Source organism: Vicia villosa, unplaced genomic scaffold (assembly GCF_029867415.1).
Source record: "Vicia villosa cultivar HV-30 ecotype Madison, WI unplaced genomic scaffold, Vvil1.0 ctg.000278F_1_1, whole genome shotgun sequence".
Lineage (NCBI taxonomy): Eukaryota > Viridiplantae > Streptophyta > Magnoliopsida > Fabales > Fabaceae > Vicia > Vicia villosa.
The window spans coordinates 1,099,993-1,113,597 of record NW_026705117.1 but is presented as its reverse complement, the minus strand read 5'-3'; the positions used below and the strand labels follow the sequence as shown (position 1 = coordinate 1,113,597).

The 13,605-nt window shown below is 33.6% G+C and overlaps 2 protein-coding genes across 2 annotated transcripts; one reads left to right on the top strand and one right to left on the bottom strand.

Annotated features, from left to right (window-relative positions):
* Positions 1-6,953: 6,953 nt before the first annotated feature.
* On the top strand, positions 6,954-8,069 carry LOC131626245 (putative FBD-associated F-box protein At5g53635). Its single transcript, XM_058897083.1, has 2 exons — positions 6,954-7,544; positions 7,683-8,069. The coding sequence occupies exons 1-2, from the start codon at positions 6,954-6,956 to the stop codon at positions 8,067-8,069; spliced, it is 978 nt and encodes a 325-aa protein (XP_058753066.1).
* LOC131626236 (F-box/LRR-repeat protein At4g14103-like) lies at positions 7,631-10,569 on the bottom strand. Its single transcript, XM_058897073.1, has 3 exons — positions 9,833-10,569; positions 9,602-9,742; positions 7,631-9,522 (listed from the first exon to the last, which is right to left on the bottom strand). Exons 1-3 carry the CDS (start codon positions 10,553-10,555, stop codon positions 9,208-9,210), a joined length of 1,179 nt encoding a protein of 392 aa, XP_058753056.1. The 5' UTR covers positions 10,556-10,569; the 3' UTR covers positions 7,631-9,207.
* Between the last annotated feature and the right edge of the window lie 3,036 nt (positions 10,570-13,605).

Genomic DNA, 13,605 nt, shown 5'->3' with positions numbered 1-13,605 from the left:
GTATTATCCTCCTGTATAGGAGTTCTATGTAAAATATAAAGGCTGTTAAGGGGTGTGACTTGGCCAATCTTCTGCTTGGTAGACACATCCTGTATGGAACAGGAATTGTGTAAGAATTCTACACTATATGCAGAGTTTTGACAAAGCTTGGAAATAGAAATGAGGCTAAATTTGAACTGTGGTATGTAGAAAACATGTTGAAGTCTAAGATGTTTGTTGATATACACAGTTCCAGAAAAATTAGCAGTCATATGAGTGTCATTAGGAAGATTAATATGTACAGGTTGTATGCAATGTAAGTCAGAAAAACAAGTTATGAATGGGCAGACATGATGAGAAGCGCCCGAGTCTAAAATCCAGATAGAGGGATTAGATAAAGTACTACCTGTATGGTTCATACCTGAGATTACAGCTTTGTCATCTTTAGGAGCTTCCTTCTTTGATTGTTGGAGAAGCTGATAATCTTCTTTGGAGATGGATGGTAATGTTTCCGTGTTAGGTTGAGATTTCTGCTCTGTTGTGTTCTTTGAGTTCTTGTTGCGGTATCCTGGTGGAAAGCCGTGTTTGAAATAACACGTGTCAACAGTGTGGTTGGTTTTACTACATTTGGTGCACACCATTGAAGTCTTGCCCGTGCCACGACCTCTGCCCTTGGAATTGTTGTTGTTATCATATAGAATGGTGGAGTTGGAGGTGGTTGGGATCTGTTGTTGGGCAATCAATGAGTATACGCGACTGATAGGTGGAAGGGGATCTAGTAGTAGAATCTGTGTGCAGATATTTTGATAGTTGTCATTCAGACCTTTCAAGAAACATGTGACGTACTCCATTTATTTGAAATCACGAATCGCCTTGGATAAGCCACATGTACAAGGAATAGGGCAAGAACATGAAGGATTAGGGCGCAAATCTTCCAATTCGTCCCAAAGAATCTTCATATCAGTGAAATAATTAGATAAAGAACGATCACCTTGTTGTATGGAGTGGATATCGCGAAGGAGATCAGAGAATCTGAAATGATTTCCTTTGGTGAATCGCTCGCGAAGATCCTCCCAAAGATCATAGGCAGAGTCAAAACAGATTGTGCTCTGCGTAATGTGAGGTGAGAGAGTTATGTTTATCCATGAGAGCACCATGCTGTTGGCGCGATCCCATAGCTCGAAGTTCTTATCTGATTCAGAGGGTCTGGGAAGCGTTCCATGGATGAAGGAAACCTTGTTCTTGGATGTGAGAGCACGTTTCATGGACTTTCTCCAATTATGATAGTTGTTATCATCAAGAGGAGGTGCGATAATGGTAGCTCCAGGGTTCTCTCCAGGATGAAGGTAATAAGGGTTTCTAGGGTTCATGGATGGATCTTGATGAGTAGTTGGTTTTGTGGTGTGGATCGAATCACAATCACTCCCATCGGATGCCATGGAAAGGATGAAAGAAAGGAGAGATGAACTATTGAATATGCAGGTGAGTAAAGGAAATAATGAATGATAGAGGTTTATCTGCTGATACCATATTACAGAGTTTAAATGCAAATTAGGAGAAGATGATGAATTGACATTGGCGGCAAGAATAGAAAATTGAATGTATAAATTGAATTGAAAGAGCTAGGGTACATGTGTTTATATATTGGACCTAAGTTGCTGTCATACCCCAAATTTTGACCTAAGATACCACCTCATATCATCTGCATATGCATCATTTGCATCTCTAACAAATTGCATAGCTTGTGTTTCTACTTGTGCTCAGCAGGGTTTAATCAAGAAATCACTCATCAGTACAAGCAACAACCAGTTAGGGTTTTGTTCTCCCTTCATCTCAAATGAACTATCTTCATTAACAATCAACATTTGGTCCTCAAAGGTTCATTTCAACAAGCTCAAAGGCTTTGAATCAACCAAATTAGGGTTTTGATTGAAGACAGCATACTCCTGACTTTTGCTCAGGATTTGATCTAATGGCTTGGGACATAACCTCAAGACCTCAAATGCATCATCTTGACCTAATCTATTGGCTCAAGACATCTCTCACACAAGGATTGATCAACAGTGAAATTTCAAGTCATCAGACTAGGGTTTTGAACTATCAGGGACTGAAATCAGGGATCACATTTGGGAAACCCTAAAAGGCTCCAGGGCATCAATCAAAGTGTTCAATCATCTTCAAATAATCCCTATGACAATATCCAATGGAAATTGTATCTCAATTCAAGATCCACAGTCATCAATTTCATCTGGTCGACAATTAGGGTTTTTGACCTAATTCATCTGAACAACTGACTTTTTAATCAGGACATGGTGCCACAACTCAAACCATGGCCCAATATCCTCCAATACCTCAATGTGATCCATTCATACCATTCATTTGGTGAGGATAGCTTGATTCATCTGAAATTTCCAGAAACGCGGTTTACCTGAAAAAGTCAACAGTACAAGATCACCATTGACTTTTTGGAAAATTTGGTCAACCATGACTTTTGAAGTTTTGAATCATCAATATATGATATTTGAAGTCATTTGATCAAGTAAAATCAAGAAAAACAATCAAGAATCAAAAAGTCAAAAGTTTGACTTTTCATACTTAGAAAAATTTCTAAGTGTTTTCAATGGTTTTTTCCAAAACTTTGGAAGGAAAATCTCAAAATTTCACCTACAAACTGAAAAAAAAATTCCAACATGAAAGTTATAGATTTTGATCCAATGAACAACTTTGTCACATATAATTTTTTTCCATAAGATCAACCATTTAAAAGATATGGAGCTTCAAAGTTGGTATCTTATGAAAAATTCACTTAAAACCTCATTTTCTTCAAAGTTCATGGATCTTTTTCACCCATTTCCTTAAAGATCTTGAAGAAACTTTCAACTAGGGTTTTGAAGTACATAACAAGAGCTTTCCAAAATGTCCAAGAGCATAAAAAAATATGGAGCATAGCTATGGTTTTGAATTTTGTCATTAGTGATCATTTCACTTGAAATTACAAGCCATTTTTCACAAAGTTATGAACTATTTTACCTTATGATGCAAGCAATGACATAAACAAGCAATAATTGGAAGATATTTCTGGTTTGTGATCAGAATAGAAAGAGATAAGAAGCTTGGAAGATTTTAACCATGGTTAGTCATTTTAACCATTTGCATTTAATGTGAAAGATTCCATTTTATCTCTTAAGCCAAGTCACCAAAGAAAGATCAACTTGTATAGTCTTGAGTTCAGAATCCTTGGCCTATAAATAGAGGTCATTTCTTCATTCAAAATCACACCAAAATCTCCAAAGCATAGGTTTTCTCTTCTTTCTTGAATTGCAAGTTTTCTATAGTTTTCAAAGAGGTAGAAATCTCAACCTCTAAACCATTGAAGTTCTGGCCAAGATGGTGGTTCCAACAACTCATAAACATCATATGGGATGTGTTTGATCCACTCATACACCCCAAAAACACTTAAACCTCAAAATCACTACCTCACTTCCATATATGCACATAATGAGCCTTATCATGCCAATTTTCATTCTAGCTCATTTATGTCCAAGCTAATCATCCAAACACATCCCATATACCATATATGAACTATCCCAACACTCATCATCAACCTGAAACCTCAGAATCATCAAGCTCGATTCACACTTGGTCCTACTGCAGATCGGGTTCCATGGAGTGATCCAGATGAATTCGATCCATTCCAAGCATCCAGACACCTTCCATAAGGTCCATTGAAGCTGTCCAGATCAAGAAACAACATCTGTAACACCTCCAGGCACGAATTCAATCTCCAATTTTGCAAGTTTTTAAGGTAAGTGCTTTGAACTTCAAACTCCATCATACATGCATCATAAATGAAATATTGCTTTGCCATCTTGTTTCTGCACCATCACTGAATGATAACCCTCAATCAATTGCATCATATCATGATCATACACGATTTCACAATGATTTGTCATATTAGGGTTCTTCACGATTTCCAGAAAATCAATGAGCTTAGAGTGAAAATAAATGAAATTAAATGGTACCATCGTGTTCCTTGTGAAAAATCGAGCAAGATAGGCTATTCACTTGATCAAAACAATTCAGTTTTAAGAAAATTCAAATTCAAATTGGGGCTGTGTTCTTGGCGCCACATTTTTGAAACTGAAGTTTGGAAATTGATTCAAAATATATTTAATTCGTTGCAAGTGTTAAACAGACCACGCGCATGGTCCAGTTGGCTAAGCTTTTGAGTAGTAACCTCCAGGTCGTGGGTTCAAACCGTTGTGAGGCCAAACCTTCTTTTTTATCACTATTTTTCTTCATTTTTTACACAACTTCATCAATCATTTTAACCAATCAAAATTCATCATTTTCACTTCATTTTTTGTACACTTCTCATTTAACATATATATTTTATGAATATCCAAAAAAATCACAAAAAAATATTTATTTAATATATTTTTATTAGGTTTTAAAATGACTTGTTTTAAGTGTATTTTAATACTTTAAATATTGTTTTTTCATTTGATTTTTCAAAACCTAATCACTTGTAATTATTTTTGTGATCAAACCCTAATCTCTTAGGTCTTAATTAAGCATAAAATTTGTTTTTATCTTGATTAAGTTGACTTTTGTCAAAATTCAAACTGTTTTTCAACAAACGATCAAAGTTCTTCAAAACGACGAAACCTCGTGTCTTTTTAACAAAACAATCAACCATGTTTTATAAAATAAAACATGGGCATCCCTTATGGTATAAGTCCCATTCCTTTGTATAAAATTAGGTTTTTCATTGTATATACGCCTAATTTTTTTTATATACCGCGATCAATTTGATTTAAACCCTCGAATAACAAGATCAAAAATTAGGGTTTTCTTCAAAATCTTCGTGGGCCTCCTTCAAGGTATAAGTCCCAAGCCCTTTTGTAAATATACATTTACATAGCCATGAATAAACTCAACGGGCCTCTCCCCGAGTATAAGTCCCGAGCCCCGTGTACATAAACTAATCATCCTTACAGGTATATTTCCTTCATAAACTCCATTGTACACACACACCTTGTCATATATAACTGTTCATACTTGTTTATATTTGTTCATATTTGTTCGTACTTGTTCATATTTGTGATCATGTTATATATACCTGTTCAACTTAGTACAACACTAGGTTCCCCATAGCCTCCTATTGGGCTTCGTGCAAAGAATCTCCCTAATTTAGGTTAGGACATAGAGTATGGTTTCCCGGTGAAATCGCTCTAAGAGCTCAAACCAACTATACCATGCCTCCTCTTGGGCTTTGTACAAACGACTGTGCCTCCCATAGCCTCCTCTTGGACTTACAATGCAAGGACCCTCGATTGTCCCTCCCATAGCCTCCTCTTGGGCTTACAATGCAAGGACCCTCGGATAGCCTCCTCTTGGGCTTCGTACAAGGACCCACGGGCTTCTTATAAGCATCCCCAATATCCAAATCAAATACCCTAGGAGATTAGACAAATATCATCTCTATGATAGGAGTATCTCTTCTATATCATCACAATCAATCAATCAAACTTATTTTTTTGCCACAAGGCTGGCTAATCAATCAAACCTTTTGCCACAATGCTGGCTGATTAATCAAAGTTTTTGCCACAAGGCTGGCTTATCAAAACTTTTGCCACAAGGCTGGCTGATTAATCAAAACTTTTTGTCACAAGGCTGACTTATCAAAAGTTTTTTCCACAAGGCTGGCTAATCAAACTTGTTTTTGCAACAAGGCTGGCTAAACAAAAATCATCTTTATCATTCTAAGCACCATAAGTGGCACAGCCCAGGTCTTATAATGAAAAGATTTCAAACAAAAAAAACAAACAGATGTATGTGATGATATAGATTAGATACATCGAGCATTTAGGTGACATTTGTCTCTTATCCTTTGCTTCCACTAGCATCAGTGGGAACTACGATTGCTCTGACTTTCTCAACATCCCTTTGAGAATACGTAGGCACAAGGTCGTATCCTTGGCGAGCAAAACTTCTCCCTCAAACCACTCAAACCTTAGCACCCGTAGACCCCGAGCTACAGATGCTCTGATTCCCTCTAAGGGATATGTATGCAGAAGATTGCGATAATCTTTGCGAGCATAATCAAACAAACACCTTAGGTCCCACCTATCTCACAAAAGAACCTCCCCAATAGCATAGAATGAAATACACAGACAAACATAACAAAGAAACCTATATAGTACTATAGATACGTTGGGTGCTAATACCTTCCTTTCGTATAACCAACCCTCTTACCCAAGATCTCTCCCCCACTTTTGCATTGCTTTCAATTTTGTGTTATTTGCTTTGCATCTCTTTTAAGGTTATTGCAACTTTTTTCCTTTTCCTACTTTGGAAACAATAAAAAGTTTGGTCGTGACAAAAAAAAAATCATTTTCTTGAGCCCGAGCCCAGAGAAGGCATCCGGTGTCTCATCCCGATTTTTCACGCGACAGTTGCTAAAGCCCATTTAACAATATGAGCCCAAAGCAATTATAACTTAACTAAGAGCCCAATAGGATAATATTGTATTCCAATAACTTTTTTTCGAGATTTGTATTTTAATACTATCCTAAGAGATAGAATACTTGAGAAAAACAATAGACATGTAAAAATACTATAAGTATCCATATAGAAAAAGATCAACAAATGCATACTTGTAAGATGGCTGACTGGTTTAGCTTGTTGCCAGATGAAGTGATTTGTCACATTCTAACATTTCTCCCAACAGAAGATGCATTTACCACAAGTTTTCTTTCCAAGAGATGGAAGCCATTATGGCTCTTACTTCCCAATCTCGACCTTGATGATGTACATTTCATAAAAAGTGGCAAATCCAATATTTTTTTTATAAGCAATATACATTAATAATATAATAGAGTATAAGGGGTACCCGACCCAGAAACAAGAATACGCTCAACAAAACTATACAACATTGATCGAACGTAAGGGAGTTTGGTACCAATTATAAAATGGGGAAACCTTTTCCCCTGACGAACCAATCACTTGGCAAATCCAAATCTCTCTTAAGGAAGATGATGTCCATTTCAGTACAAAGTGTGCACCAGCAACACGTCAGAAGTATCCGCCTCAGATGTGCGTCGGCTTCTAATTATTTTGATTATGAAGAAGAAGACAGTGCCAACTTTAATACATGGATAACTGCTGCAGCAAAAGAAGGATTGAAGCACATTCACATTCACATCTCTTGGATTTTCTATCAACTTGGTTTCATTTTTAGTTTAAGAACTCTGGTTGTTCTTGATTTGAAATTTGTTTGTGTGCATGCTTTTGGTAAAGTAGACCTTCCCTCACTTAAAACCTTGCGTTTGAATAGAGTTGAGTTTTCATTGGACTTCTATCTTACAAAATTACTTAACGGCTGTCCAAATCTTGAGGAGTTTGAAGGAATCAGTTTATCATCAGTGGTGAGCTGGGATACTGATATCGAATATAAAAGCAGAAGCTTATCCAAGTTGGCCAGGGCAAGCATTTCACACTTAGATGAATTTAATATTCCTTTTGACATCTTTTCTAGTGTTGAGTTCTTTCTCTTAAAAGAGGTTTGTATTTTTATGTTATCATATTTCTATTATATATGCAATGTGTAGAGATTTATAAATATGCATGGATCAATCTTTTGCTTATACATTTACTATATAGCCCTATTTATCTTACAGTTTTTCTTCTGAATCACGCAGATTGTTCTTGATGATCTTCCTGTATTTGCCAATTTAACTCGTGTTGAAGTCGTATATGTAAGAAGAAGTGTTTATTGGAAATTGGTATTTGGTGTGTTTGAGAATTGTCCCAAGCTTCAAGAATTTTTCCTTGGCAAGCCACCGATTTTAATATCGGAAGACATTTTATGGTATTGTCCATGTGTTGTTCCTGAATGTCTTTGTTTGCAGTTTAGAAAGTGTACTGTTATGAATTATATGGGTGAAAAATATGAAAAAGAGTTTGTAAAATACATTGTGGAAAACTCAACATCTTTACCGGAGATGGCCATGCACACTCCGGCTTCGTTGGATCCACAGAGAAGGCTTGAAATACAAAACGAACTAGAAAATTATTGTAACCAATAGGAGGTCATTATCAGAAATTTTAGTGGTCAGTTTTGTGTTGGATTTTCTTCATCTCAGGCTCTCAAATTCAAAACTGATGTGCACATGTTCAGATCAGAGAGATTCTAATCAAGACTTTGAAATGCAAGCCTTAGCTTTTCTTTTGGCTATACTATTTTAGTTGCTTTCCTTTATCTTTTTATATGTTGTACGTACGAATGAACTTTATTGGAAATTAATCCAACTGGTTTTGTTTTCCTTCAACTCTTTGAATTGAAGAAATGTCATAAGAATTGGCTTGTCATTCTCCCACTTTTTGGCTTGTTGAACTTTATTGTGCACCACATGTTTAACAATATTAGCGAGTTGCTGAGAGACTTAATACACGATTTCATCTATCTCTATGTTTATTTGATATCTAATAAAAGATATTATTAATAGCTTTGGTGCTCCAGGCAGATCAACAAGTGTGTCTCTCTATAAGCAATGGGAGGAGAAAGAGGATGTTGGCATTTCAAAATTTGTGGAGGTTTGTTGGTCTTTTGTGAGTTTGGCCTCTTTAATGATGAACGCAACATCAAAAGGAAAACACGTAACAAAGAACTTTCAGGCGCTGCATCCAAACAAAGTTGAGTGACCGGGGCAGTGAATCAACAATGGCGATAGTTGGATAGCGGGACTACCAAATAAGAAAAAAGAAAAACTAACTTAAGTGGGACATGTCATCTGTAACCGGATCCAACGACTAAACCTTGACTTTGGTTAGGTGAAGGGACTACTGAAGATCAATAACTAGAAAGTCATCTATTAGACACAGAATTGAGAAAAGGAAAAAAAACATGATAAGATAAGGGTGACTTGGATAGGTGATCCTATAACAACTTGGAACTCAATGTAAAACTTAATACATGACCACATACCCGATATAGAAGTTATTAATGTACAGGCTCAACTAAAAAGATGTGTAAAATAGAACAAAGGACATAAAATATTGAAGCAAGAGGCATTGGACGTGTTCACGCCCATAAAAAAAAAGTATGAAATATCAAATAAACATGATAAACTGTTAAAAGTATGAAATGTCAAAGTTCTAGTTCAACCCAGCTAATCTATCAGTTGCATTGTAAAAGCTTGCGAAATGACAGGAAGAATAGAGTAACTACAACTTACATAAAACATGATATACGGTTAGTTTACACGTCGATGAAGCCCTTGGGCATGATAGTAATAGTCTTTTTATTTTAGGCTGTCCACCATTCCAGATTTTCATTGTTTGTAGAACCACTGAATTCTTCAAAATATACTTTGCTAGCAAAAGCTCACCTTGCAAACCTAAGAAGCTCAAAAGATGGCAGGTTTTAAGGTGTAATGAAAGGCACTGTGGAACACAATCAGGGTCCACCCAATTTTCTTTGTCATCTTGTCTAGTCCATGTTTCCTCGTCTTTGGTCCATATGTCCTTATCTGAGGCCGCCTGTTAATAATGCAAATAACAGAATAAAACATAAAAGGTATGCTAAGAAAATATAACTTAGATATGAACCTGAGCAAACCTCATTGAGCTTAAGTGTTTGAAGGTTAGGAGAGTGTTTGAGAAGTTGAATTAAAAAATGCCAACGGTAATTGAAGGAGTTGAGATCCAGGGAGGTCAAATTATGAAAGGTAGGAAGTACATGATTATTATAGGAATCCATCTAGAATAGAAAGAAAGCAAAATGTCAGAAATCATGGTAACACTCTCCCTAAAGCAAAAATAATAAAACAAAGATTATATATAATCAAACCTTAGCCGTTGAAATTGAAAGAGAGTGAACATTATGAAGTGGTTCCAATGGAAAGTGAAAATAAGTTGAATCAATACTTGCTTGGGTCAAGTTAGTTAAGCTAAACTTTTCCCATTTGTTAGTGCTTTGAGAATGGAAGCCCCATATTTTAGATATGGTTAATTTGTCAAGAATTGGACATCCTGCTAAAAGCAACATAAAGTTTTCATCTATTTGGCAAAATATAAACTCTAAGTCAAGGGTTTTGAGAGACGGGAGTTGAAGAGAAGGAAAGGTAAAGTTGATACTGAAAAAGCGAAGTTTAAGAGAAACAAGGGTTTTGCATGTAAGAATGGTATCAGGCAAATCAGGCACACCCGGCATGCCTAGCCATAGATAGAGATCAAGTTTCTCAACACCGCGTTCTACCAAAAAGTCGATCCAATCGTAAAAACCGGGAACGTCAAGAGTGAGATCTTCCTGACTATATTTGTACATAAGAGAGATTTTGAAATCCTTGATGGGGGTTACGGATACCAAGACTGAGCAGATGATATCGGTAAAGCGGAAATAGGCGTCTTGGTGATATAATATCGTGTCGGGGAAGTTCAAAACGAGAACCGAACGCCATAGATGGTTCCACCTTTTGGATAGAATGCTTGTGGCAACTGCTTCTTTGGTTTGGAGAAAGGAGAGAATGTGACATACAACTTCGTCCGGGAGAGCGCTTAGTATATCCGCCATTGATGAGAAACCAAAAACAGTGATACTTACAAAATAGGGTTAAATATATAACACAAATATTTATAGGTGTGGATACAAAATTAAATAACAACCATATCAATAACATTAAATTTAATAAATTAAGATATTATTTATATATAAGGAATAATTTGAAAAGTATGTTGATACAAAATTAAATGAGAACCATATCAATATCATTAAATTTAATAAATTAAAATTTTATTTATATATTTATATTTAAGAAATGAGGGTTTAGAGGATATACACTAACAATATAAAATAGTTTTATAATCTTATTCGATTACAAAGAATAAATTGATATGTATTTATTGGTGTTGATATAAAATTAAATAACAACCATATCAATCTAATTAAATTTAATAAATTAAGATTATATATAAATAATTAATTAATTAATATGTATTTATTGGATAATTTTTTTTAGTAACTATTTTTTGAATTTTAATGCCAAACTAACCAATATTTCTAAATATCTTTCAAACTAACTATGTTTAAAAAAATGAATTAATGAGGAGATAAAAAAAATAAAAGAGGCGCCCTTACTAGTGGCGCCTCCTCTTTAATCCAATTTTTTTGATTTAACTCAGGGTTATTTTAAAAAATATTGTGGAAGGTTGGTTAGTTTGTTATTAAAATTAAAAAAAAATGGTTAGTTGAAAAAAAATTCATTTATTGGTGTTAATACAATTTAAATAACAATCATATCGAGATCATTAAATTTAAAAAAGTTAAGATTTTATTTATATATATGTAATGAATAAATTGATATGTATTTATTGCTTTTGATACAAAATTAAATAAAATCAAAATGTGAATCTTGTAAGAATAATCGACAAATCAATTTTCTTATTAATGAAAATCAATTAATCAAATGAAATCGAGAAATTAATAATAGTTTTAAGAAATTAATTAATATATTATTTTAAAAAAGGGTAATTTTAATGAGCGCCCCCGGGACATTGGTTAAGCATTTCAAATAAAGAAAATATTCTAGATTCAATGCATTGAATACACACAATATCCTTTAGAAAAGTTAACTATTTATGTTTTCAATGCATTGAATACATATATTTTAGGTAAAAACATATCTTTTTACTTTATTAAACAATGTTCAACTTACCTTTTTAATCTCTTAACCAGTGTCCTGGGGCACTCGTTAGCATTACCCTTTAAAAAATTATTATACATCTCTTAAATTTTTTTGAATAAAGATATCTAATTGTTATCAATTTCTCAACAAAATTGGATAAATAAAAATAAAAAATTCTTGAAATAGAATTTTTTTATTATTCTTTTAAATATAAATATTATTATTATTTACTATAGTTATTATTATTTTTATAATAATTATTTTTTTGACTAATATATAATTTACATAATAATAATTATTAGTAGTATATTTTAATTAATTTTATTTTACATGATTTTATTATTAAAATATATAAATCTAGATCATTGGTTTTATATTAAAATATTAATATAATAATATAGAAAATAATAACAAATGAATTATATATTAGTCAAAAAATAATTATAATTATAATTATTATGTGAATTATATATTAGTCAAGAAAATAATTATTATAGAAAATAATGATTATTATAATAAATAATAAATAACATTAATATTTATAGAAATAAAAAAAAATCTATTTTAAGAAAAGTTTAATTTCTATCTATCCAATTTTGTTAAGAAATTGATGAAAATTGGAACAAAGTGTATTTTCGGAGATACGTCTCCGAATTTATCTAAAAAAATCATCTCTCAACTTAACTTCGTCAAAAAATAGTATTTGATGCGTTCAAATATGCATTTTTGAAATGGTGTGTAACACCCTTCTAAATCCCGCGACAATTTATAAAATAATCAGAGTAAAAACATATAATCAAGGGTGCCACAATTAATTTAAACCAAACATGTGTCAATTGTCATGACTTATTAGAAACGATTCATCAATTAAACCACATCATGTTTAACACAGCAGAAAGTATTGCACCATTCTGATTACTCATTACAATCATCATCACCAATTAGGTTTCTTAGTTTTACCCAATTCCGACTCTCTTTACTCATTCGTTTAAAATCCTCCTTTACCATACATAGTACTAATTTACCACTTAGAAATACTTACACGCACTCAAAAACAAATTCCAGATTTACTTCATCTATTAAAACATTCCAACCATCGGAACGAGTACACACAAGTAGTTATAATCACACTCATCAGCCTCAATATACCATTGCTTACAAAATAGCTCAAACTGAGTTCCGCTCTTCTCTAAGAATTAAATCAACTTCGTCCTTCATAGAGTATAATTCCTCATTATATCTGGAAATCTACAATAACACCTTACAACAGCACAAAATTATTATAGCATCATATAGTATCAACTCATGGTCTTAACTTCGCCGAATACATACTCGTCAACCACGTACAACCACAATAACATGCTCATCATCTCGGCAATTATTCAAAAGAGTTCTAATTCTCTAGCACAGCATCCTGTTGAAAGTATTTTGGGTAAATATTTTCTAATATATCGTATCCACAGAGACTGAGTTAATATTGCTGCCGTTCTATAGTCGAATTATAATGAGTTAGTAAAAAGTATTGGTTTTGATTGTTTAATCTCAAATTGCAAATAACAGAATAATAATTGAATTATAAAAAGCTTAAAGACGAATAACAATGGTGAATGAATATGTTGAGTTCTAGGGTTCATCAACCTATTCACATGCAATAATCAATTAATCCACAAGTGAACATTATCTAAGTTATTATCTTCATTCATCCTCAAAACTGATATTATGTCTAATGATCAATCTAGAACCACCTCTACCGGTATGATATTCGATCTCTCAGAATAACTATAAACATAAAGGGAATTAACCGCGATGATTTATGAAAACTTCTTCAAAATCTCATCTCTGAGTATTAATCAACAAGTCTATGTAAAAACCTAGGGCAAAAGTATAAACCCTGTCTCTCGATTGATAGTTCAACAATGATATAAAATAAAAGCAAGGT

Coding starts and splice junctions, on each gene's coding strand:
- LOC131626236 (XM_058897073.1), bottom strand. CDS start 10,555: ATGGCGGATATACTAAGCGCTCTCCCGGACGAAGTTGTATGTCACATT. Junction 9,743..9,832: donor TTTCAATTTCAACGGCTAAG/GTTTGATTATAT, acceptor TTTCTATTCTAG/ATGGATTCCTATAATAATCA. Junction 9,523..9,601: donor AAACACTTAAGCTCAATGAG/GTTTGCTCAGGT, acceptor CATTATTAACAG/GCGGCCTCAGATAAGGACAT.
- LOC131626245 (XM_058897083.1), top strand. CDS start 6,954: ATGGGGAAACCTTTTCCCCTGACGAACCAATCACTTGGCAAATCCAAA. Junction 7,545..7,682: donor AGTTCTTTCTCTTAAAAGAG/GTTTGTATTTTT, acceptor TGAATCACGCAG/ATTGTTCTTGATGATCTTCC.